Source organism: Mixophyes fleayi, chromosome 1, assembly GCF_038048845.1.
Source record: "Mixophyes fleayi isolate aMixFle1 chromosome 1, aMixFle1.hap1, whole genome shotgun sequence".
NCBI lineage: Eukaryota > Metazoa > Chordata > Amphibia > Anura > Limnodynastidae > Mixophyes > Mixophyes fleayi.
Window position 1 is genome coordinate 57,699,584 of NC_134402.1, and position 27,908 is coordinate 57,727,491.

The 27,908-nt window shown below is 45.9% G+C and overlaps 1 protein-coding gene across 1 annotated transcript; it reads right to left on the minus strand.

Annotated features, from left to right (window-relative positions):
• Positions 1–1,053: 1,053 nt before the first annotated feature.
• Positions 1,054–27,702, minus strand: LOC142138166 (endonuclease domain-containing 1 protein-like). The gene is made up of 2 exons (XM_075194805.1): positions 27,265–27,702; positions 1,054–1,904 (listed from the first exon to the last, which is right to left on the minus strand). Exons 1-2 carry the CDS (start codon positions 27,625–27,627, stop codon positions 1,305–1,307), a joined length of 963 nt encoding a protein of 320 aa, XP_075050906.1. The 5' UTR covers positions 27,628–27,702; the 3' UTR covers positions 1,054–1,304.
• Between the last annotated feature and the right edge of the window lie 206 nt (positions 27,703–27,908).

Below are 27,908 nucleotides of genomic sequence, written 5' to 3' on the forward strand. Positions count from 1 at the left end.
TATGGCTGTACCACTGGACTGGACTTATATGGCAGTACCACTGGACTGGACTTAAGCAGCACAGGACAGCACCACTGGATTTAAATTGCTGTACCACTGGACTGGACACAGGACAGCACCACTGGACTGGACTTATATGGCAGTGCCACTGGACTGGACTTAAGCAGCACAGGACAACACAGGACAGCATCACTGGAATTATGGCAGCACCACCACTGGACTGAGCAGGACAGAGCACAGGACAGCACCACTGGACTGAGCAGGACAGCACCACTGGACTGAGCAGGACAGCACCACTGGACTGAGCAGGACAGCACCACTGGACTGAGCAGGACAGAGCACAGGACAGCACCACTGGACTGAGCAGGACAGAGCACCGGACAGCACCACTGGACTGAGCAGGACAGAGCACAGGACAGCACCACTGGACTGAGCAGGACAGAGGACACCACCACACACCCTCCCTCTTCCCTCTCCAATGCCCGAGTGAAGATGGCGGCGGGAAGCGGGGAATAATATGAATCCGGATCTCGCAAGATCCAACGGCGGGATGATGACGTTTTGCCTCGTTCTGAGTTTTGCGTCGGGCGGAAATCCCCGAACAGTGCTCGGATCCGGGCTCAGATGGGCACTGTTCGGGGGTGTTCGGATTTCAAAAATCCGAGCCCGCTCACCCCTAGTAAGAAGGTCCTTGGATCATGGGACATATGACAAGGAATTGAATCAATTCCCAACTGAAGTCATACTGATGAATAACTACTTTACTTTTTAAGATTCTTTTTAACTAAGGAGAGTAAGCACAGCACTCAGATTTGACCTTGCTATGCCAACTTATTTATGAACCAAGTGTGGAAAGGTTATGAATAGGGGCAAATTTGTTAACTTGGCATATTTCCTGTCTGGAAAGTGAATAAAGAAGATCTAGATGCTTTCTAGGTTTATTTGAATGATAAGCTTACTTTTGATATTTGCAAACTGAGAGCACATTTTTGGATATTACAGTGTACTGTACATTGAAAGTAATAATATTCATATAAAGAAATAACAATAGAATGGAATGCAATATGATTTTATTTGGTAAACATGATACAATTGATTGATTGTTGTCCAATAACATTTGATAGCAACTATTCCAGTACTATTCCAGTGCAGGTTATGTTAGGTGAGCAAAGCTGTGATTATACAGCATAGATGAACATGTCAATAAAAACACAAATACTAATTAACTGGTTACATATTTAACAGTCATAACCTTAATCTAATTAAAGACAATGATATAGTAGATTCGAGATCTCTAAAACGTTCTAGCGTTTGCAATCATTTTGAAATAACACAATATTGTGTGGAACACCTAGCAGTCCTTTCAGTTTGACTTGAAGGACACTAATTTCAATATTTTTAACCTCATAGTTTGGTTCGAATGCATTGTCATTTGCAATGAGTGCAGCTCCAGATTTAATTGGTTGACCATTGTTATCTACACAGCAGTAAGCATTCCACACATAACTGGGGATAGTAAGACGATTGTTGAGCACATTATTCCCTGGGACAATGCCTATAATTACGTACATGGTGGTACAGCCATCAGAATATTTGACCATCGAGTCCTCATACTTACTCCAAATGTCATTATTTAACTTGTTAGTCATTGGCACCACATTGGTCAGGGTGAATGTTGTTTTATAATTAACCTCTGCCACATGATGTCCACAGGGATTCAAATGACCTCTCTGATAGTGCTCACTCTTATAGTCTGAATCAACAGCCTGACTTGTTTCTATAAGAACGCTTGGTCTGTTTTTCTCAGGCCTTTCAGAAATGCCATGTTTTGTGTTATAATTCTTTATTTCACTTTTTGTATCTTTGATAGGTAGCGTGTCTCCGTTAATGTTTCTATAAACCAGCTGAAAAATAAAATATAAATGTTAATATTAATTTGATAAATAAAGATAATTTCCTTTTTTTGTGCCACAGTTAGAAACAATAGAAACATACACAGCACTGTAAACCCCTTTCACTTACATTGTTTAAGTGCTAATTTACATAACAGTGCCCTTGAGATCAGCATTATGGAGGTGATCAGTGAACATAAACATGTGATGCGTTTTATTTTAATGTTGTGTGAAATTAGATCTAATGCAGTGTTTTTGCTTTGAGTAGTTTGTTGTGATGCATCTAATTTTTAGTATTTTAGTTGCTCTTAATAAGCAGTCGGTGGGAGGTTTCGGTAATCTCTTACTATGAGCTTATTCCACCACCCTTTGGTTTTTTTTTCAATGATTTTAGCCACAATTCATCTCTGACTACTCCTACTGGTGCTGTTTGGCCGAGCCATCCACTCACCAACTGTGGGTGTCAACTGCACACACATGCTAAATTAGCTCAGACTGGCGTCTACCCGGTTCAGACCCGGGAATAACCCTGCAAAAGACCCGGGTCTAAATCCCAGGTCATCAGACCCGGGTAGATGCAGAGGACCTGTTCACACTCAGCCTCGACCCAGGTCGTCAGAGCTCGCCCCGGTAATAACCCAGGTTTTTGTCAACGGGGTATGAGAAATATCTCAGGGTTACTTTTTATTCAGTTCCAGTAGACAGATTGGTATTTCTTTTATATCTATTCTAGTTCAATACCCTTATATGTCCCTTAGGATCTTATTTACCCTTTTGAATCCTCATATGGTTACTCCAGTCTCATAAAGGTATATCTAATTTATTTAGCCTACCACGGTATTTTACAAAGTATTTAAATTGATCTTAAATTATACAGTATCCACTAGCCACAAAAGTGTAACAATTCTTCTATTTTATTATTAATCAATGATACCCTTATAATTATGGATAATGGAGTCACTTTGCTTATATTACTGCATTTCGGTCTAATACAATAACCCCTTGTAACTGATTGCGAAGGACAAAGATTTTATATCTAGAGTAGAATTAACTTCTTATACATTCTTGCTAACATATATCAGCGGCATCACTTATGTTGTGGAGATTAAACTTGGGTCTCACTAGAATTTATTCAGATACAATCCTCAGTATAAAGTCAGCCCCATCTCAGAGATGCATATATGTTTTAATTTCATCATTATTTCTGGTAAGGATTTTCCATTTTCTAATATAATATAATCAGATTCCTGCTATATTTGAATGAGAAAACTTACTCTGCACAAAACTCCTCCCCCACTATAAACATGAAGCTTGTGAATGCTTGTAATTCTGTTTAGTTGCTCAGAACTAGCATATGAAATGCTGTGATCTATTTCCTGTGAAAAGGTAAACTCTTCCCAGAAGAAAGGTATTATGTTATGCAGCAAAGAGCACAGAGGCTATCTTGGTTCCAAGCTCCCAGCCTGGTAAGACAAGCAGATACAGCTCCTAGCTCATAGTTGCCTACTCTCCTGGAATGTGCGGGAGACTCCCAAATTTTTGGAAGTTCTCCCGGACTCCCGAGAAAGCAGGAAAACATCCAGGATGCAGCCATCTCCGTTGTTGAAGAGGGTGGGGGCGAGGCTAAACGTGACATTGGGATCCCGCTCCTCTGCTGCGATTAGCTGACATTGTCTAAATTTGACATGGGTGGGGCCTAACGGCACACCACGCCCCCTCGACGGACCCCCTCCCAGACAGCTGCCTTCAAAAGTAGGCAAGTATGTCCTAGCTGAACATGCTGAAAAGTAAGTTGCCTGTGGCCTAGAAAGCAATGGATATTTGTGTATATGTGATGTGGCACAAAAGACAATTTATATTAGAGGGTTAATGTGTTAAAATGAGTGAAATAGGATTATATGAGTTTATATGTGTTTGAAATGGAAGAAGTTTATATGTGAGATAAATGTGAAAATATTTGGAAGCACATTGCACTGGCCCATAAGTAGCAGCTCACCCTTAAAGTGGGTGTTTGGTACAATATATATTTATTTATCAATATAAAAAAGGCTATTGTAGTGTTGCTTAAGCCAGCTATACTTTATTATTATAACTGATAAATCTTAAATAATGAAAGCAAATAATGCAGCAAAAAACAAACCTCACTTTATATTGCATTTTATTTTATATGTTCCTTCTCCCTACAGGACTTTATTTTTATTTCTTTTTTATTTTATTTATTTTTACACATACCTGGCTAATAATGGGGGTATAAATCATATAGCAATAGATTATATAATAATGTTCTACTACAGTACTGATCATTGGGGCTGATTAGTCAAAATGCAAAAATCCCTTTTGCTTTAAAAACCTGGGGGGTATATTTACTAAACTACGAAAAAGTGGAGATGTTGCCTTTAGCAACCAATCAGATTCTAGCTGTCATTTTGTAGAATGTACTAAATAAATGATAACTAGAATCAGATTGGTTGTTATAGGAAATATCTCCAATTTTTCAAACCCGCAGTTTAGTAAAGACACCTACTGATATTTTTGCCAGCAAAACGTACTTGTTTTGAGCAATGCACTATATACTAATAAGATTATTTGTTTTAGGGTTAACCTAAAACAAATAATATGAGGGCTGCTACTGGGAAGAGGAAAAGAGCACTAGGTGTCAATCTGACACCCTAGCCCAGAGCTATGATGTAACATGGTTATCATTTTAGACAAATACACAGGCAATACTGTGTGCACTACAGTTAGTTGTACGCAGTTCTGCCTTCATGAGTAGTACAGTGTGAAGCAAGACATACCTCCCAACTGTCATTCCAGTCAGACCATATCCTGACTAAGCGAGACAGTCACTTAAATTTGGGACTGCTCCAACAGATTCAGAACAGTTGGCAGACTGTATTGCTCTCTCCTACCTGTTCTTGTCACTTTCGACACCTGTGGCTGCTGATGTCTTTAGATCAGTTGCTGCTTGTCTGGATCCTGGAATGTTGGGGGCCCTATTTGGAAAAAAATGGGTACATGAAATTTAGAAAACTCCACCCTGCCTTGATGTTAAATCAAAATAGCACCCACGATTTATAATGAGGCCTCCCTCCAGCCCCAACATTAAAATAATTGTATTCACATTTAATAAATAGATCTATTTCCCTACAACTAGCTCCAACATTAAATTGATAGTATACACATTTAATAAATAAACCTATTTCCCTCCCTCCAAACAGCCTGAGCAATAATTTAAATAGCATTACATTTAACAAATACAACCATTTCCCACAACAATCACATGCATTAAATAATACATAATCACATTTAATAAATAGACCTCATTTTGCCCAAACAGCCCACAATCAATAAATAGCTCCCAAACCACCCCAGCATTAAATTAAAGGTCCAATTACCCCATTATAAATTCATGAGCACCACTATCAAATTAAATTGCTCCACCATCATCCCACATATAAAATAGCACCCAATAATTAGCCCCCACCTGCACTCCACAATTAAATTAATAGCCTACCTCCAACATTATATTAAGACCCCCCCTCCTCCCTCACACACACACTACATTCATTTACTGCCCCCCCCCCCCTCACAACCTACATTCACTTACTGGCCCCCTCACACACACACTAAATTAATATGCTGGCCCCTCACACACACACACTTCATTCATATGCTGGCCCCTCACACACACACTACATTCATATGCTGGACCCTAGCACACACACTACATTTATGCTGGCCCCTCGCACACACACTACATTTATGCTGGCCCCTCGCACAAACACCACATTCATATGCTGGCCCCCCGCGCACACACTACATTCATATGCTGGCCCCTCGCGCACACACTAGATTAATATGCTGGCCCCTCACACACACTACATTCATATGCTGGCCCCTCACACACACACTACATTCATTAAGGGAGGATATGCCTACCTGTTGGCATCCAGCAGGAGGAAACAAACCCTTTGGTGAAATAAGGGAAAAGACGCAAGGCTGGTGTTGGCGTAAATAACGGTCACAATTTTATTTAAAATCAACAACAAATGCAGGGAAAGCAGTGCGCAAATATCTCTTACCTTTTACCAATTCCTTCACCTTATGGGGGCGTGTTCTGCACACCCTGTGAGCACCGCAAGCACGCCCCCCCCCAGGAATTTATTCCACCAATTCCTTCACCTTATGAGAGGTGTGTTCTGCCCACCTTGTGAGCACCGCAAGCACGCCCCCCCAGGAATTTTTCGGATGTGTTCTGCCCATCATGTGGGCACCACAAGCATGCTCCCTGGAGCCCGCATCTTGTGCACACACACCCTCTTTTTCCTTGGCACGCCCCCGTAGAGGCCCAACCGTTGAAGCTGGAGCCGGGCAGACAGCCGCCTCTCTGGGGTGATTATGCACTGATGCTGGCTCCCCCCAATATCTATACCTTGCGCACGGCTTTCCACCGCCACACGAGGCCTTTATGAACCATTCATGAGGCCGAAGCCCCCACCGCCAAGCTGCGACAACAACCAGCCAACACCTCCAACGCTTCCTGTATCGCGTTATTGAACAAGTCTAGCGCAATCTCTGACAGGTGTACTCCATCTCTCCTATAAAAACCAATGCATTTCATGCTAATGTCTTCATGCCGTATGCTGATGCCGCCACACGCGGAAATTAGTTTACCTATGGCCGAATTCACCCTCTTGCGAACTCTGTCAATGCCCGCTCCCTTCCTCGCACCTCTCCAGGATACCCTTCGGATGATATATGACCATACTAGTGTAACGGCACCCCAGCGGTCTTTCATCCACACCAAATCTATCCTGATACCTTCTACTAAATCTAATTGCACGCATCTCTTAAAAACCGCTGTGAACTGGAACCTTGTTAAAGGGGATGCGTCCCTGTGCACCAGGAAGACTTCCCCTCTCTCTGACCTTGAGCCGAGATATTGCTCCACTGCAGCCACAGGGCAAACCGCCACAACCGCCTGGCGCCACATTTGGGCCCACCTCCCTTTTTCTAACTGGTCCGTCTTAGACCTGTGGATCTTACATAGCACCCTGTTAACGGACACTACCACATTCACAAAAGGCCTAATCTGAATGATTTATTGGATTGAGCTATCAACTCACTGACTCTGAAAGCCCCACTGTATACCAAAATGAATGCAGTGGTAAACAGCGTTGTTTCCCATTTTTCCCTTCATCCCAACTAACTCCCTCAGCCTCTCTGCTGTCACTGGTTCCCGGGGATCCGGGTTCTGAGTCTCGTTCCTGGCCCAGCCTCTCATTACTGTACGCACTATGAATGCTTTGGTTATATCTGCTTCTCCCCTCAGCCTTAAGAAAAAAGCAATGCCGGCTAGTATGCTGCTAACACTGGCCTTCGAAGCCCTGGCTGTGTGTAGCTCACCCAGGAATGCCAATAATATCTGTAAGGCTTCCTTACCCTCTGATACTCTTCTGGCTTTAAACTGCTGCCACCTGTCCCAAGCTGCACTATAAGTTCTCCATGTCTTTTGCGCCAAGGACTTCGTCACCAGCTCACCTAGACCGGGTTGACATTTTGCCAAAGATGGGAAGGGCATGGTAAGCCTATTTGTTCCACATGAGGAGCAACCTCCCTGAAAACGTCCCACTTCTGTTACGCGAGCACATCAGCTATGGTATTGCGCTCACCCTGGACATGCTTTGCTCTGAAAGTAATGTTCTGTTGCAGGCACCTTGCAACTAACCACCTAAGCAGCCTAATCACAGGGGGGGATGATGCTGACTGATTGTTAATGGCTTGCACCACTCCTAGGTTGTCGCACCAGAACCTGATGTGCTTGTTCTCCAACCTCTTTCCCCAAATTTCTAACGCCACCACTATTGGAAACAATTCCAGCGCAGCTAGGTTCTTAGTGAGACCGCTAGGGACCCAATCCTCGGGCCACGTTTGTGCGCACCATTCCCTCTGCATATATGCTCCGAAACCTATTGCCCCTGCTGCGTCTGTGAACAGCTGCAGCTCATGGTTAGGCTGCTCTGATGCGGGTCATAAACGCACCCCATTGTCACGGGCACTAGGAGTCTTTACCCAGGTATCACCAGATGATAGACTTACCAGAGCAGTATAGGTGGTAATATGGTACTCTGGTAGCGGGGTGATCACGGAACAGGAGACAGCAGATGATAAGAAAATGCTCGAGGAAAGTCTATGACTAGCAGCACTGGTAATAGGTAGATAACTGTACACGAGGAACTGGATGGACAAGGAAACGTGAGGGTAGTCAGTGGTCTGCGTATAGCAAGTTGTACCACTGCTATAGTGAGGAGGAATGTCCAGGAGTAACGAGGAGGTGATGAGAGTCAGCGGTCTGCGTATAGCAAGTTGTACCGCTGTCTGGGTGAAGGAATGGAATCCAGGTGAAGGTATCCGGGGAGTCAGTGGTCTGCGTTAGCAAGTTGTACCACTGCTATGTGAAAGGATACTGGAAACTGGTGACTCAGAAAACAGGGAACAGTGGTCTGCCTCTAGCAAGTTGTACCACTGAAATATATAAGTGAGGAGGAGCACGGGGAGATAAATGCAATGCAGAGTATACACGGGCACACTGAACTTGATCCCACGATGATATGCACACAATAGTAATAACTGAGCAGCACTGCACAAATATACAAAGTCACGAGAACTATCCAGGCTAAACGGTAACACAGTCAAATGATAGCAATAGTCTCAGTGGATAGGAAACTCCGGAGGAGAACAACTCAGTCCAGCTAGATATGCAATACACCAGCACAGTCAATGAGAAGTATGCATACCGTGGTTCAGGAGAGCAGTGTCACTCACCGGACCGTGAGTGCCTCTTCCCGGACATTTAGGAACCGTGGCCGTCCTCCATCCTGAGGGTCTGCGCATGCGCAGCCCTTTCCTATACTTCAGTGTATGTCCCTTTAACTCAATTGGCAGATCAGGCAACACTCCCTATATTAAGCACCTGTGGTCAACACCACGTTGCCTGATCTTGGAGTCTCATTCCCCATGAGCCTCTGAAGGTGTTTCCTCGTGTATTCAGCGCTGCTGATTCCTGTGGTTTCCAAACCACTTCTACCTCTGTGGTTTCCTAACCACTTCTACTACTGTGGTTCCCATACCACTTCTACCATCAACTGTATCATCGTGACTGTGAGCTGATTCCTATCCGCTGCCTCCGTGCACTACAGTCTCCTATACCACTTCAACGCTATTATATTCCATAGTGACTGTTTGCTGATTCCTATCCGCTGCCTCCGTGCACTACAGCCTTCTCTCCTTATTCACTCACCTGTTCATCATCAAGTCTGTGAGCTGATTCCTATCCGCTGCCTCCGTGCACTACAGCCTCCAGCTGGCAACTCGCCTGTGTTCATCATCGTGACTGTGAGCAGATTCCTAGCTGCTGCCTCCGTGCACTACAGCCTCCAGCTGGCAACTCGCCTGTGTTCATCATCGTGACTGTGAGCAGATTCCTATCCGCTGCCTCCGTGCACTACAGCCTCCAGCTGGCAACTCGTCTGTGTTCATCATCGTGACTGTGAGCAGATTCCTATCCGCTGCCTCCGTGCACTACAGCCTCCAGTCGGCAACTCGCCTGTGTTCATCATCGTGACCGTGAGCTGATTCCTATCCGCTGCCTCCGTGCACTACAGCCTCCAGCTGGCAACTCGCCTGTGTTCATCATCGTGACTGCTAACTGATTTCTACCCGCTGCTCCTGTGCACCTCAGCGTCATCTCATCTCTCCCGTGGGTTCGCAGAGTCCCGCTGCCGCTGCCAGTCCTATCGTCCATCTACTGCTGATCCGCTCTCCACGCCTTCCTGGTTCCCCTGGTTGCTACCCTCCTGTCAGCATTGGATTCGTGTCCCTGTTGGTCTACTTACCTGTGCGCTGCACCTACTAGACTCCTGCTTCTTACATCCAGGGACTTCTCATCCTGTCGGCCTCCTGCCGCCTAGGTATCACTGCACTCCTGTTTGACTGCCTTCTGAACCACGGTATGCATACTTCTCATTGACTGTGCTGGTGTATTGCATATCTTGCTGGACTGTGTTGGTTCTCCTCTGGAGTTTGCAAACCGCTGAGTCTTTTGCCATCATTGACTGCGTTACCTTGTGCTGGATTACTTCAGAGACTTCCTACAGTTGCAGACCTGTTCAGTCATTTATATATATATTGTGCATATTACTGTGGATCGTGTTTAATGTGCCCGTGTACATCCTGTTTTGCAGTCTCTCCCCGTACACCTCCTCACATATATTTTCAGTGGTATAACTTGCTGAAGGCAGACCACTGATTCCTGTTCCAGTATCACCTGTTCCATTCCTCTCATATAGCAGTGGTACAACTTGCTACCGCAGACCACTGACTTCCCGGATACCTCCACTTGGATTCCATTCCTTCACTCTGACAGCGGTACCACTTGCTATCCGCAGACCGCTGACTCTCATCACCTCCTCGTTTCTGTTGGACATTCCTTCTCACTATAGCAGTGGTACAACTTGCTAACGCAGACCACTGACTACCTCCACTTGCCCTTGTCCATACAGTTCCTCGTGTATTATCACCTCCATATTACCAGTGCTGCTAGTCATAGACTTTCCTGAGCATCTCATCATCTACTATTGCGTGTTCCGTGATCACCCTGCTACCAGAGTACACGATTACCATCTATATTGCTCTGGTAAGCTTACCACCTGGTGATCCCTGGGTAAAGACTCCTAGTGCCCGTGACAGTAAGATCAGGCCATGACAGACCCAGATACGGAACCTACCGCCAAAGAGATGCTGCAGCATCTGGTCAGCCGTGTGGAGCAACAGGATGCCCGCCAACAGCTGTTACTTCAGTGTTATCAGTCATTAACCTCCCAAGGAACATCTGGACAGACTGTGACAGCTACTCCTGAGGCTTCTGTGCTTTCCTCCGTTTCCCCAGTGCCATCCCAGGTGTCTACAGCTTCCACGCTTCACCTGCCTACTCCGTCAAAGTACGATGGAGACCCCAAAACTTGTAGGGGTTTCCTGAACCAATGTTCAGTCCATTTTGAGCTCCAACCTCAAAATTTTTCTACCCATCGTTCAAGAGTGGCCTATCTTATCTCTTTGTTTTCAGGACAAGCCCTGGCTTGGGCCTCCCCTCTGTGGGAAAGAAATGATCCGATATTACAAGATAGTGCCAAATTCATTTCTACATTCCGAAGTGTGTTCGATGAACCAGGTCGTGTGACCTCCGCTGCTTCCAGCATCCTCCGCCTACGACAAGGATCTCATACAGTAGGCCAGTACGTCATTCAATTTAGGATTTTAGCCTCTGAACTTCAGTGGAACACTGAAGCCCTAGTTGCCGCCTTCTGGCAGGGGCTCTCCGATAAAATTAAAGATGCACTGACTACTCAAGAGCTTCCTTCATCACTTGAAGATTTGATCTCTCTATGCCATCGTGTTGATATGAGATTTCGTGAAAGAGAGGCTGAGAAAACAACTTCTGCTAAAGCACCTCTTCGTTCTAACCCTCAATTTCGTCCAGTTTCACCCTCTGTGATTCCCATGGAGATAGGACGTTCCAAATTATCTTCCGAGGAGAGAAAACGAAGAGTAAAGAATAGACTCTGTATCTATTGTGCTGATTCCACTCATATTCTCAGCTCCTGCCCTAAGAGATCGGGAAATGCCAGGCCCTAACTAGTTCTGGAGAGGTGAAGTTAGGGTCCCTGGAGTCCTCTCCATCTTCCATGAAATCTAAAGTCTGCGCTTTTGATGTTACGATTTCCTCTGCTACCAAAACCTTTGAGTCACAGGCATTAATTGATTCCGGAGCAGCAGGAAATTTTATTTCCGAATCTTTAGTAAATCAATGGTCTCTACCAGTGATTACCTTAAAAACATCCATTACTGTGACGGCTATAGATGGCTCACGTCTCATCAACGGTCTCATCACTCAGAGTACGTCTCCAGTGACACTTCAGATTGGTGCTCTGCATCATGAAGTAATATCGTTTTTAATCCTTCCTGTTACGACAAGTCCGATTGTCTTAGGCCTTCCATGGCTTCAGTGTCACTCTCCCCAGATTGACTGGCGCACCCCTCAAGTCACGTCTTGGGGGCCTGAATGTCACCATCGTTGCCTTTCTCAAGTTATTCCTCTCAAAGTACAGCAATCTTCCATCTCATCTACCTCACCGGGACTCCCTCCTCAATATGCTTCATTTACCGATGTGTTTGATAAAGCTCAGTCTGAACGTCTTCCTCCTCATCGTTCTTGGGATTGTTCGATCGACCTTCTACCTGGCAAGACTCCCCCCAGGGGCCGGGTCTATCCACTCTCGTTACCTGAGACTCAAGCTACATCTGAGTATATACAGGAGAACCTCCAGCGTGGGTTTATTCGACCTTCCACCTCTCCCGCTGGAGCTGGGTTCTTCTTCGTCAAAAAGAAGGATGGATCATTACGCCCTTGCATAGATTTTCGTGGACTCAACGCCATTACGATCAAGAATCGGTACCCCATTCCGCTGATCACTGAGCTATTCGATCGCATCAAGGGAGCCCGTATTTTCACTAAGTTGGATCTTCGTGGTGCCTACAATTTAATCAGAATCCGTTCCGGTGACGAATGGAAGACAGCGTTTAACACCAGAGACGGGCATTACGAATATCTGGTAATGCCTTTCGGGCTGTGTAATGCCCCCGCTGTTTTTCAAGGCTTCATTAATGAGATCTTTCGGGACTTATTATATGTATGTGTCGTCGTCTACCTGGACGACATATTGATCTTTTCCCAGGACCTGCCTTCTCACCACCAACATGTGGCAGAAGTCCTCTCCAGGCTACGAAAAAATTCATTGTTCTGTAAATTAGAAAAATGTTCATTCGAATTACCCCAGATTCCATTCTTGGGGTATATAGTTTCCGGAGTTGGCCTGAAGATGGATCCAGACAAGGTGAATGCTGTACTACATTGGCCCCAGCCAACTACTCTTCGTGCTATTCAGCGTTTTTTAGGTTTTGCCAATTACTATAGACGCTTCATTCAAGACTTTTCTTCCATTGCATCTCCTATTGTGGCCCTGACTCGAAAAGGGGCTAATCCTAAGCAATGGTCGCCTGAGGCTTCTCAAGCCTTTCAAACACTCAAAGAGTCCTTCTCTTCGGCTCCAATCCTTCGACAGCCTGATGTGACACTCCCCTTCTTTCTAGAAGTAGATGCCTCTAATGTGGGCTTGGGAGCTATTCTCTCCCAACGCTCTGAACAGCAAAAATTCCATCCTTGTGCCTTCTATTCTCGGGGTCTTCTGCCCGCAGAGAAGAATTATACTATCGGGGACAAGGAGTTACTGGCTATCAAAGCTGCATTAGAGGAGTGGAGATACCTATTGGAAGGAGCTCGCCATCCAGTGACGATCTTCACGGATCATAAGAACTTGTCATACCTTCAGTCTGCCCAATGCTTGAACCCTCGCCAAGCAAGATGGTCTCTTTTCTTTTCCCGTTTCGAATTAATAATAACCTTCAAACCAGCTGCCAAGAACAAAAAAGCTGACGCTTTATCTAGAGCTTTTGTGACGTCCTCTGATATAGAAGAGGTTTCCAACCATACCATTCTAGATCCCAAATGTATCTCACTGGCTGCTTCATCCACCAAAACGCTACCATTTGGGAAGACTCTCGTGCCTCCTACTCTAAGGAGGAAAATTCTTTCGTGGTTCCATGCCTCTCGTTTTTCTGGACACGCCGGTGAACACAAGACCTTTGAGATGCTCTCTCGAAGTTACTGGTGGCCTTCAATGAGGAGAGACGTCAAAGAGTTCATTGCCTCCTGTGAATTATGTTCCCAATTCAAATCTTCCCGCAGAACTCCAGCAGGGTTGCTGCGACCACTACCCATTCCGTCCAAACCATGGACCCATATTAGTATGGATTTCGTTACTGACTTACCACCTAGTAAGAATCATAACACTATTTGGGTGGTGGTGGACAGATTTTCGAAGATGGCTCATTTCGTCCCTCTGTCTGGTTTGCCTTCCTCGTCTATCCTGGCTGAACATTTCATTAAAGAGATCTTCCGCATCCATGGATGTCCGTCTGAGATTGTGTCAGATAGAGGAGTACAATTCGTTTCCAGATTCTGGCGAGCCCTTTGTAAAACCTTGGACATACGATTAGCACTCTCATCTTCTTACCATCCGCAATCTAACGGACAGACTGAGCGTGTCAATCAAGATCTTGAGACTTTTATAAGGATGTTCTCTTCAGCCAATCAAGACAACTGGGTAGAGTTGCTTCCTTGGGCCGAATTCGCCCATAACAACATGTACCATGAGTCATCATCCAAAACTCCATTTTTTGTGGTCTACGGTCACCATCCGTCTTTTCCGGAATTTCCTGCCCTCCCGCCCACCCAAGTTCCTGCGGTGGAGACTGCTTGTCAGACCTTTAAAAATATCTGGTCTCAGGTCAAAACCTGTTTGAAGAAAACATCTATCAAATATAAATCTTTCGCAGATAAGAAGAGGCGGGCTATTCCACCACTAAAAATTGGAGATCGTGTCTGGTTATCTACTAAAAACATTTGTTTGAAGGTTCCATCTATGAAATTCGCCCCTCGTTTTATTGGTCCATATAGGATCATTCAAGTAATCAATCCAGTATGTGTGAAACTTCTTCTTCCTAAGAATCTTCGGATTTCTAATTCCTTCCATGTGTCCTTACTCAAGCCTCTTATTATCAACCGTTTTTCAAAACCTCCCTCAGCTCCGCAGCCAGTTCAAGTTCATCAGGAGGAGGATTTCGAAATTACTGAGGTACTAGACGCAAAAATTTCGCGAGGAGTACTCCGTTTCCTCGTTCATTGGAAGGGCTTTGGTCCTGAGGAGCGCTCTTGGATCAAAGCTGAAGATCTTAATGCTCCTGCCCTTTTGAAGAAGTTTTATTCCAAAAATCCGGACAAGCCCGGTTCCAGGCGTTCTGTGCCCACCTTTAAAAGGGGGGGTACTGTCACTCACCGGACCGTGAGTGCCTCTTCCCGGACATTTAGGAACCGTGGCCGTCCTCCATCCTGAGGGTCTGCGCATGCGCAGCCCTTTCCTATACTTCAGTGTATGTCCCTTTAACTCAATTGGCAGATCAGGCAACACTCCCTATATTAAGCACCTGTGGTCAACACCACGTTGCCTGATCTTGGAGTCTCATTCCCCATGAGCCTCTGAAGGTGTTTCCTCGTGTATTCAGCGCTGCTGATTCCTGTGGTTTCCAAACCACTTCTACCTCTGTGGTTTCCTAACCACTTCTACTACTGTGGTTCCCATACCACTTCTACCATCAACTGTATCATCGTGACTGTGAGCTGATTCCTATCCGCTGCCTCCGTGCACTACAGTCTCCTATACCACTTCAACGCTATTATATTCCATAGTGACTGTTTGCTGATTCCTATCCGCTGCCTCCGTGCACTACAGCCTTCTCTCCTTATTCACTCACCTGTTCATCATCAAGTCTGTGAGCTGATTCCTATCCGCTGCCTCCGTGCACTACAGCCTCCAGCTGGCAACTCGCCTGTGTTCATCATCGTGACTGTGAGCAGATTCCTAGCTGCTGCCTCCGTGCACTACAGCCTCCAGCTGGCAACTCGCCTGTGTTCATCATCGTGACTGTGAGCAGATTCCTATCCGCTGCCTCCGTGCACTACAGCCTCCAGCTGGCAACTCGTCTGTGTTCATCATCGTGACTGTGAGCAGATTCCTATCCGCTGCCTCCGTGCACTACAGCCTCCAGTCGGCAACTCGCCTGTGTTCATCATCGTGACCGTGAGCTGATTCCTATCCGCTGCCTCCGTGCACTACAGCCTCCAGCTGGCAACTCGCCTGTGTTCATCATCGTGACTGCTAACTGATTTCTACCCGCTGCTCCTGTGCACCTCAGCGTCATCTCATCTCTCCCGTGGGTTCGCAGAGTCCCGCTGCCGCTGCCAGTCCTATCGTCCATCTACTGCTGATCCGCTCTCCACGCCTTCCTGGTTCCCCTGGTCGCTACCCTCCTGTCAGCATTGGATTCGTGTCCCTGTTGGTCTACTTACCTGTGCGCTGCACCTACTAGACTCCTGCTTCTTACATCCAGGGACTTCTCATCCTGTCGGCCTCCTGCCGCCTAGGTATCACTGCACTCCTGTTTGACTGCCTTCTGAACCACGGTATGCATACTTCTCATTGACTGTGCTGGTGTATTGCATATCTTGCTGGACTGTGTTGGTTCTCCTCTGGAGTTTGCAAACCGCTGAGTCTTTTGCCATCATTGACTGCGTTACCTTGTGCTGGATTACTTCAGAGACTTCCTACAGTTGCAGACCTGTTCAGTCATTTATATATATATTGTGCATATTACTGTGGATCGTGTTTAATGTGCCCGTGTACATCCTGTTTTGCAGTCTCTCCCCGTACACCTCCTCACATATATTTTCAGTGGTATAACTTGCTGAAGGCAGACCACTGATTCCTGTTCCAGTATCACCTGTTCCATTCCTCTCATATAGCAGTGGTACAACTTGCTACCGCAGACCACTGACTTCCCGGATACCTCCACTTGGATTCCATTCCTTCACTCTGACAGCGGTACCACTTGCTATCCGCAGACCGCTGACTCTCATCACCTCCTCGTTTCTGTTGGACATTCCTTCTCACTATAGCAGTGGTACAACTTGCTAACGCAGACCACTGACTACCTCCACTTGCCCTTGTCCATACAGTTCCTCGTGTATTATCACCTCCATATTACCAGTGCTGCTAGTCATAGACTTTCCTGAGCATCTCATCATCTACTATTGCGTGTTCCGTGATCACCCTGCTACCAGAGTACACGATTACCATCTATATTGCTCTGGTAAGCTTACCACCTGGTGATCCCTGGGTAAAGACTCCTAGTGCCCGTGACAAGCAGGCTGACAGAGAGAGGTGCAGGGATACCTGAACGGCTGGAGGCCGGCAGGATGCGAAGTCCCAGGAGGGTGGAAGCGGTAACCAAGTAGGTGCAGCGCACGCTAGGTAGACCAGCAAGGATGTACACAATACTCAGGAAGCAGTAGTATATAGAACTGGACACCTGGAGAACACTGAAGAGTAGAGATGGTCTAGCTGAGATGAAAGCAGCGGAGCGTTGATCCGATGCAGACAGGCGAGTTGACACAAGCAGGAACGCTGTAGAAGCCCGGAGACAGCGGATCGGCTGGCTGAAGACACGATGAGTACTGGAGGGTTGCGATGAGCAGGACACTGCAGATACACTGAGGCAGCGGATAGGAATCAGCTGGTGCAGTCACGAAGAAACACGGGAGAGTTGAGGTGAGCAGTATACTGTAGAAGCACAGAGGCAGCGGATAGGAATCAGCTGGTGCAGTCACAATGAAACACGGGAAAGTTGAAGTGGTTTGGAAACTGTAGAAGCACGGAGGCAGCGGATAGGAATCAGCTGGTGCATCACGATAAAACACAGGAGAGTTGAAGTGGTTTGGAAACTGTAGAAGCACGGAGGCAGCGGATAGGAATCAGCTGGTGCAGTCACGATGAAACACAGGAGAGTGAAGTGGTTGGAAACTGTAGAAGCACGGAGGCAGCGGATAGGAATCAGCTGGTGCAGTCACGATGAAACACAGGAGAGTTGAAGTGGTATGGAAACCACAAACGAACAACAGGAATCAGCAGGAGCTGAATACACGAGGAAACACAGGAACACCTTCAGAGGCTCATGGGGAATGAGACTCCAAGATCAGGCAACGAGGTATTGACCACAGGTGCTTTAAATAGGGAGTGTTGCCTGATCAGCCAATTAACTAAAAGGAACATGTACTGAAGGGTTGAAAGGGCTGCACATGTGCAGACCCTCAGGATGGTGGACGGCCACGGTTCCTAAACACACGAGAAGTAGCACTCACAGTCCGGTGAGTGACACCCATTAAACTCGTGCAGGAAACGCTCCCATACCAACAGGTCCTCACTGATCTCCCTGCTAATGCGAATCCTGTGGTGCTTCTTTTTTACACATGCCGTAGCTCTCTCCAGCCTCCTCTTAAATATGCGGCCCATCGGTATCACCCGGCAAGCGAAGTTCGGCAACCCCAGCAATGACTGCATCTGTTTTAGCGTGACCTTCCTAGCCTCTATGCACCTGCCAACCACCTCACTGAGCCTTGATATCTTGTCTGCTGGGAGCATGCACTCTAATCTGTCGGTGTCAATTTCGATTCCTAGTAAAATATGATTGTCTTTGGGCCCTCGGTTTTTTCCTGAGCAATAGGGACACCGAATTCCCTAAACATGCACTGAAGCTCTCCCAACAATTGGCTGCACTGCTCTGTCTTTGCAGGACCAACTAATAAAAAATTGTCTAAGTAATGCGCTATGGATTTTGACCCAGTATGGATTTCAAAACACCACTGCAGAAATGAACTAAAAACCTCAAAGTATAAGCATGATATTGCACACCCCATTGATAAACATTTATCAATGAAAAATTTGCTGTCAAAATGGAAACCCATCAGCCTAAAACTGTGTGGGTGTAACGGCAAGAGCCGTAAAGCTGATTCTATGTCCAGCTTTGCCATAAGGGCACCCCTGCCATGTGCTCTGACCAATTTGATTGGACTGTCAAATGACTGATATTGGACTGAACACTGCTCGCTGTCGAGCGCGTCGTTAACGGATGCTCCTTCTGTGAAGCACCAATGCTGGATGAGCCTGAACTTCCCTATTGCTTTCTTAGGCACCAACCCTAGGGGGGAGACAATCAAATCCTTTATGGGGGGCTCCGCATATGGGCCGGCAACTCGGTCTAAAATCATTTCCTTGACAATTTTTTCTCTAACCACTGTTGGGTGCGCATTGAGGTTTTTACTCCGTATCCTTTGAGGAACTGGCCTCCTGACCGGAATTGGAAACCCTTCCTTAAATCCCTCATAAATTAATTCGGCTTCATACCGCTTAGGATACCCGGCCAGCCACACCCGCATCCTGTCTAGTCTTATTGGGCTAGTTGCCTTCGCTAGGCCCACTTGCGTCAGATAAGGCAGCCTGATGGCCTCTTTTTTTCCTTACGCATTCGTTTGCGAGTGGTTTCCGCAAAAATTACACGCATGCCTGAACTTGCATTGCGCCCTTGTACACTGAGTCTCGTTGAATGCCCAGCACTTAATTCAACCTTGCCTTTGTAAACTAGGCCTCCCTGCCCCCAGCTTTGCTGATGCAACCCCTCTTTCCGTAGCTGCACTGCCCTGGGAGTTTAACCAGATATCTACGTCCCTTGACCCAAAATTAATTGGCTTCTGACCCTGCGACTTCAGGTGAAAGGCCTCGTCGTAGTTCCTCCAGACAGTCCCCCCGAACTTCCTATAGACTGAGTGGATGAAATTTGTGTATTTCACCATACTCATAGCCATCCCTGGGAAAGCTTCTAAGTAACACCCTGTGTAAACGAACATCCCCCTCAGCCAATTATCCATAGTTTTATACGAATCAGCCTGCGCTAGACCTTTCTCGCTAACTTCTCCTTATTCCTTTAGCCCTGCTTCAGTCAAGGTGTATATATCAATGAATGAGCCTTTTACAATGTCCCTTCTTGTTTGTTTCGGCAAATGAGCTGCAATTGCACCCAGATCGCATCCTAGTGTTACACACTTACCTGTCCCCGTTCCAGTGCCGCGATCTCCCCTGCTTCCGGGTCTCGGCCGGGCGGTCACATGACACGGCAGGCGGGGATTTCAAAGATGCTCTATAAAAACTCTGCTCTGATGCCTGGGCCGCGTCAGAGCAACTTCCTCCTGTTCCTGACTAAACGTTTCCTGTGCTTTCCAGTGAACCTTGCCGACATTCCAGACTCTGTTCCAGTGTACCAGACCAGGCTTGTTTGACCACGTTACCTCTTTGCTCCAAGTGTACCAGACCCAGGCTTGATTGACTACGTTGCTTCTCTGCTCCAGTGTACCAGACCCCGGCTTGCTGACCACGTCTAATCTCTGCTCCAGTGTACCAAACCAGACTTGTTTGACCACGTTACCTCTTTGCTCCAAGTGTACCAGAACCAGGCTTGATTGACTACGTTGTTTCTATGCTCCAGTGTACCAGACCCCGGCTTGCTGATCACGGCTATATCTCCCACATCCTTACCTCTAGAGGCAGACCAGTGGACCGCGATCTGCGTTCCTCCGCAGCAAAGCCCATCCCGCCTTGCGGCGGTTCTTGGTGAGCACCAGGGGGTTCGTTAGACTCCGCACCACCGGCCGGCCAGCGCTAATCTAGAGTAAGGCAAGTACTCCATATTTATTACTTATTTACTGCACGTTACACAAGTGTTACACCTAGTGATACCCCAGCCTGCTCGAATGCTGCAGCTTTATGCTCAGAAGCCTGCCCCATCTGATTTATAACCACATCTACCCCAGGACCGGCTAACCTACACTTCTTTCTCACCATCCTCAGCATGCGCCACTGCTCCTTAAAAGCCTTATACGCTGACTCGCCCTCGGATTCAGTAGAACTATCTAACCCCGAGCTGTCCTCTACTTCCACATGTACATTACAACGATCACCCCTATTCATATTCATATTATTAACATCATTAACATTAGTATCATTAATAGAGTTCTCACCAGTCCCCGCCAATACGCTCATCTCTGCGCTGGTAGTGGCGCCAGAGGTCTTGTCTTTTGCCGTGCTGGCCCTGGCGTCGGCTGCTGCTGCTGCTGCTTTACCGCTGACCGGGCTGGATGTGGCCACTGGTGAGTGATGTTGAGCTGCTGAAGTCCCGCTGGAATTGGCGTGGACTTGGCGATGACCCTCTCTTGCTGCGGTGCTGGACCCGGCACCTGCAGCCGCTCTGTGTGAGCTCCTATATCGATGCAATGTGTGCTGATGTCTGGTCTGATGTGATCTTCTCTCTTGATGCAATCTATTTTCTTGATGCCTGGATGATGGCCGAGCTTCAATGCCCTAAGGCGAGTTGTGCCGACTGTGCTCCCCTGCCGATCTGCAGCTACCATGCCGCTGATGCCTCTGCTCCGTGCTTCTATGCCTGCACTCTCTGCAATCTTGGCTGCGCCCTTTTTCTCGCTGGTATCTGTGCCGCGGGGGAGAGGGTAACCGTGGGGGATAATAGGGGTATGGAGCAGGCTGATGACCTAATCCGGCGTAGGGCCACCATCCTTGCAGTCCTGGAACTGGAGGCGGTGGACCATAGCTGGGTGGCTGCCCTTGTAATTGTGTTGGGGCGATGAATACCCAAGATCCCGGGTTCCCGCTGCCGTTACTGAGGCTGTGTCGCTCCCCATGCATGCGGAACATAGCCCCCATTGACGGGTAAAACTGTGGTCATGCAAGTCAGAGATGAATGCTGTGATGAGGGTGTATTGCACAGACCCTCAAGCTGTTGCGCCATTAAGCTGCCTTCTTCCCCCGAATCATCATCATCATCTTCAGCCCCTTGACCATGTGCAGTAAGTTGTTGGGGGAGGGGGGACAGTTCACTCACCATGTGCTGCTGCTCTGTGATGATTTCTGCTGTTTGCTGGGTTTGTCCTGCTGGCTCCAGCAAGATAGTTGAGGTTTCCTTGCTGCATTGCTTCCTCCTGGCTGCTCTCTGACCTTTTGCGCTGCATGAAGCTGCACTCCTTCTCTTGCTCGCATGTGACCCATGGCCATTGCTGTGTAATGCTTGTGCCTGCCTTGGCTTCTCGATCTCAGCTGCCTCATTTAAACGTCAGAATGGGTTCCTCTGCCTTTTAGGAAAGCTGCTTGCAGTGTGTCCTAGGTTATTCATGGGCATGTTTGTTGCTGGAATTCAAGTAATTGTGATTTTCCTGATCAGCAACGGCTGCTTCTGCTATGAATCTCTACTCTATACTGACCCTTGACTTCCTGTCCCTGTCCTTGCAATCTCTTAACCCCCCCCACCTGGTTTTCCTAGTAAGTTTTCCACTGGTCTTCTTAGTCCACAGGTGGGAAAGGGGGATGTGCCTACCTGCACGTCCCCCGTCCCCCCCCTTCCTGCTGCATGTGTATCTGAGTCAAACCTCCTTATCAGGCTTTGGTGCTAGTGAAGCACCTCCGCCCCCTTATGCTGACACACACATACTACTACCGCAACCCCTCGCTTACCTGGTTCCATCAGTGCGCGCCGGCAAGATTCTTCATCTCTTCTTCACACCTGGGAAGGCACCAGTCATGTGGTGCGCATCCCATGTGACTACAAGAACAGCACACAGTGTGGAAGGGAGGGGGACGGATCATTAGGATCCACGGCCAAAGAGAGGGGGTGGCTGGTCCCGGGAGAGGAGCCAGCCACCTTGTCTGTAGGGACAGGCCCAAAATAATCTTTCTTTGTCCGGCCCGGGGGGCATATGCCCCCTTGCCACCAGGCCCAGCCCACCCCTGTTTGCAAGGTGGAAATGCGTGCTTAAAATGGAGTTAGTCTGTGTCTTCTTCCCCTTCCTCCTCCCCCTCCCATACACACACACACACACACACACACACACAATGCATTCACACACCTTTAGACAATAGTTAGTCAAAACACACACACAATGACTTGTTTATTTATAAAACAGGCAATGAATGTAATGCATTGTACGAAATTCTATGCTACACCACCTATGTTAGAGAGTAAACGAAATCTGTTGAGATTGAGTAAAATACTGTTACACTTTTACACTGTTTTATAATATACAAAAGTTTTACAATTAGAATGTTAATTAATAATGCAACACGTTTTAAATGAAGCTACATTTTGTGTGAGTTGTTTCTTGAAGAGATAAACATAAGTTATTATATGAAAATTGGTCCTGATGATTTAAGGGAAAATAAGAACTATATTTCTTAGATTAAATCAGAATTACCTTTGCAAGGAGTGGGTTGACGGTAATACTTATAAGCAATGTTATTAAATGGTCATCCATACATTTGACAGACTATTAGGGAGATTAGAACCCCATACCACTAGAGTAGCACCCTTTTACAACTTCAATTAATTGTAATCCAGGTCAGAGAACAATTAACATAACATACTAGAGCAGACTATATCATCACACACGTTACGCTGTTTCTTTTTCAAAGGGTGGAACTGCCTTTTTAATACAGGAGGTTTTTAATAGAAGAGGAAACCAATCGCATATCTATCTTTTTGATTGGCATGATGCATAGACAGTTACGTCTGCTTAATAATCATTGGTTCCCAGTTATTGAACTAAATGGCCAATCCAATGTGGAAGATCTCTGCCTAACTAAGGATCGCAAACATTGCTCACAATAGTAATATCTGCTGTCCTATTCTTATAGAATACTAAAACATTTGTGCACTGCTACCCTATATAACAGGGGTTCTTAAACTTTCTTGTGCCATGCACCCCTTTTGCAGTCTGTTGAAGTCTATAGAAACTTTTGAGCCCATCTGTTTTACAAATATTATATCAAAATATATGTGAATTCTGGTGGCAAAGTCACAGGTAATGCTAATACTACTGTGTTTTGTTACCTACATTTATAATTGAAGGAAATGCTAAATTTCACTTAGAGGTCAGTCATTTTTTTCCCATTCAAGTTCCAATCTATCCTTGGATCCCCTTGTTAAAAATCCTTACTACAGATTAATATTGAAATGATGTACAAATGTATTTATTATTAATTAGGGCTCATTAATAACGTGTTTTTTTTAAATCTCCTTATTTGTAAAAGTTTTAAAGCAATATAAGAATAAAAAACAGGTATGGCATTACAAAGGCACCGTAACACGTTTAATAATAACTGTGACGCCATAACAGACCATCGTCTGAGGAAAATATACCCAAGCCAGTCCAATGATCTTATGCAAGAAGGTGTCACAGAGGCTCGTGGTGATTGGTACCTAAACCTTGAAGTTAATGCCATGTTGCAGGTGTATGGAGGGAGGGTGGGAAATAGTAGGAGGTAAACGTGACAGAGGGGTGGGTGAGTGACTGTGGAAGGATATGGAGTGGTCTTAGTCGGCTCCAGGAAGGGGTATTGAGTGGTGCAAATACCAGGTGTCCCACATTTTGTGGAAAGATGGCACTTTGTTGTTTTGGAGACTGGTGATGTATTCCATTCAGGAAACAAATCCAATTAATTATTTCCTGGTGTGAGGGAGGGCTGCTTTTTTCCAGTTACGGACTATTTAGAACTTCGCTGCACAGGAGAAATGGAGAATCAATTTGTCTGTGGCTTTGGCAAGATGGGGGGTAGGGGCACATAAAAGAAGATTAGCAGGGGTCAGGTTTAGAGTGAGCCCAGTGACTTCCGCTATAAGAGCTCTAACCACAGTCCAAAAGGAGGATAGCCTAGGGCATGCCCACATATATGCATAAAATCGAATTGGTATCTTCATTGCCTCCAGCAGGTTTCTGAGGTGGTGGGGAACATAGTGTGTAGACATGTCGGGACCAGATACCACTTAGTGAGAACCATGTAAGAGTTTTCTTTAATTGCCACACTGATAGTACCCTTAGAAATTCGAGTGTGAATTGTGTCCTACTGTTCATCACTTACGGATTCTCCCAGATCAGCTTCTCAATTAGTCATGTATGTGGTCCGTGTGGAGTTTTGAGGGACAAGGACAGAATGGTAGAGGATGGAGATAGCCCCTTTATAGTTAGCGTTTAACATGCAGTTGCGTTTAAAAACAGAGAGGCGTCGTGGGCGAGGGGGCGGGAGGGATGACTGGATGAAATGTCGTATTTGGAGATACCAAAAGAATTTTGAGTTAGGGATATATTGTCTTTCGTGTATGGCTGAGAATGGGCGGGGACCGAAATCTCCCACAATGTAAGTGAAGGGTGTAATTCCCGCAGCCTTCCACTCCGAGGCCAAGCCGAGTTCCTGGAAAAAAAAGATGTTCCCGAATTGGTGAGAGGGGAGAGGGATCTTCTGACAGACAGAGAGCCTTGTTCATGGAGTCCCACACAGAAAGCGTGAGTCGAACCATAGGGATCATACTAGCCGCAGGTGGGCAGTGCTGCTTGGGGAGCCAAGGCAAGAATTCCAGTGAGCCTCTGGTGATCATGTCAGTTTCGAGGTCGACCCCTCTTTTTCGAATGTGGGGCTATGGGCCAGAACATCAATTGGGTAAGATGAGCAGCGTGGTAATAGGGCTCATTAATAACTTTTATCTATTAAATGAAGTACTTGATATCAATATAATTTCATCCAGTATTATTTAGTGTGTAGGGTTATGTACAGTATCAATAAATATATCTATTGTAGAAAAAAGAGCGCACAACCTCTAGCATATATACAATGTATATTGGATTGGTGTAACACTAATTATTCTGTTTTATCAATAAATATATCTAATAAATTGTCTCTAGGCTCTGCATAGTGTTTCAGTTGCGTGTTACGTCTGTATATAATGACATTGTGTGTCACTCTCTGAAAATGTACTTGTTTTCTATCTATACCTACATGCTTTCTATTTCAGGCACCTATTCACAACATTCCTTGCCTGAGCAAAGCAAAGGACTCCTTTGTCTGTGGTTACTATGTTGCTGAACTTTGACCTGCTTGACCACCCTTGGGCCTATTTGACCACCCTGACTGATTCTACACAAGTACAACTCTTGGGTTTCCTCAAGCATGATCTCAGAGTGAGGTCTCCAGTTAGAACAGATTGCTAGAGTCCTGCAAGAGATTCATTCTTATCTGTACTTTCTTGTACTCCTGATGCCCCACCAAAGGACCATCTCCCTGATACAAATGTTCCAGCAATCTCCAGGAAACCTCCAATTTCAGAACCTTTGCATTATGATTGCAACCTACATTCCTTCTGAAGCTTTCTTCAACACTGATCCATCAAATTTCAGCTTCACCTGCCCTGTCAGACTTACTTTCCAGCAAGGAGTTATCGATAGGAAGGCTACTTTATTCTCTACTATACCCAGGGTTGGCGCTGCCATAGGCGAAACCAGGTGACCTCCTAGGGATCCAATGGTTAGGGTGTGTTTAAAATACTTAATGATTAACAGTGTCCACCACTCAAACGCCGAAGCTATCGGCAGCTTCTATCTTGTGAAGCTATCGGCTGCTTCTCCTTAATGTCAATAATATGCTAGGAGTGTGACACTGAGCTATGATGTTACAGACTAGCACCACGCTCCCAGTGTCAGGAGCAAATGATGCCATCCCGACCTCCCACCTGCTAAGGTAAGACGGTTTAGGCCAAGCCTCAAGCGGTTTAGGGCAAATCGAATGGTAAAACAGATGAGAAACATCTGGACCATTTTTTTCACCCAGTTTTACATTATTTCCTCCCACCAATGTGAAAAAATATTAAGACAGTTCTTTCTATCAGAAACGTTCTCCGTGAACAAAGTACCCTTTATTCCCTCAATCCCCTCTGTAGCACTTTGTAGCACTGCGCTGGGTGTCCCTAGAGGGGGTGGGGCACTCATTTTTTCTGGCAGACCCCACTCCCTAGGGAATCCAGCCCAGCGCTGAACAGCTTGGGTTTGATTTGTCATTATGGCAGGGGGACCCCACACACATGTCACCCTGCCATAGTGCCAACCACCCGGGCTGGTTTGCCTAGTGCTGGTTCCGTGAAAATCCGGGGGACCCCACGCAAATTTTTTCCCCGATTTTCATGTAACCAGCAGTAGGCTGGCGGCACTTGGGTTAATAGTGAATAGAGGGGGGACCCCACGCTTTTTGTTTTTTTAACTTTGATCTATTTTTTACAGTTTTGACAGTTGCCGGGACCTTCGGCTCTATAGACAGAGTCAGTATAACAGTGATGTGTTTACTAATCTCGCAGCTCGATAAGGACAACACAGGAGAGTTAGCTAAGCACGGGAGTGTTTTACATTGCAGCAAAGCACCAGAGATGACCAGCGATTTTGAAGATCAGGGTAAAAATCGCAGCTTAATACATTTGAGAAATTTTGGACTAAAATTGCGATTTGCCGCAATTTTAACACGCTGAAAAAAAATTGGATTTTGATACATTTACCCCCAGGGGTCTAATTTAGAATTCAGAGCAAACTTGCACCAGGACAAACCATGTTGCGGTGGAAAGAATGCAAATACTGCTTGCTTTTGTATATAGAACACAAACTGAGCAGCTTTCTTTTTACACTGTGACTTAGAGTTGAGCTAGGGCATGCATCCCTCTCAACTCTTAAATCTATCCGCACATTTTACATTTTCACCCCATGCAGCGCAATATGGCTGAGACAAGATGACAAATTGATTTACTCCTAAATGTAAATCTGACCCCAGGTGTTGATTACAACCTTGTTTTAGTTGAACTGCAAATGTATCAGTGCAAATTCTTAGCCCATAAAATAATGTTACTAAATGGAACATAAGTAAGGAATACACACCTGAGGTTCTAACGTGAAGAATCCTTGTCTTCCACATTCTGATGGAACGTTATCTCTCTTGTCCAGAATGTAGGCAGAATACAGAGGGATGCGTCTACCTCTGTCATATAAAGTGGCAAAGTACGACTTTCCTTTAGACATTTGACATATATAAGCTGGAGATGCCACGTCTGCTGGGTTTTGAATTCCATCTGGCAAATCGCTGAGATCAAAGTGACTAGGTGAAGCAATGCTTTCCAATCCTTTGGGGATTTGAGCTTTATAGAAATATTGGAAACAATTGCTAAAGTCATTATAGACTCCAGCACGGGTTTCATAGACAATGGATATGAAGAACCAGCAAAGGCACAAAATCTTCTTCATGCTCACAATTGGAAAATCAAAGTATAAACTCTGAGACGAAGACAGGGTGTGTGATAAACACAGTGAAAAACAGAATATTATATAATACTGTGATCCAAGTGGGAGGGTATTCTCTAGAAAAGAGACTTAAGCAACTCTGCACTATTTGTAGCCTAAAGTCACTTTCCAAAGAAAATGGGATGTTGCAATAGTCAGATAACTTTATTTGAACTTCCTCAGAAACTTGGTGGCAGATAGGCAGATATAGTGACTCATAAAAATAAAAATAGAAATGAGATATA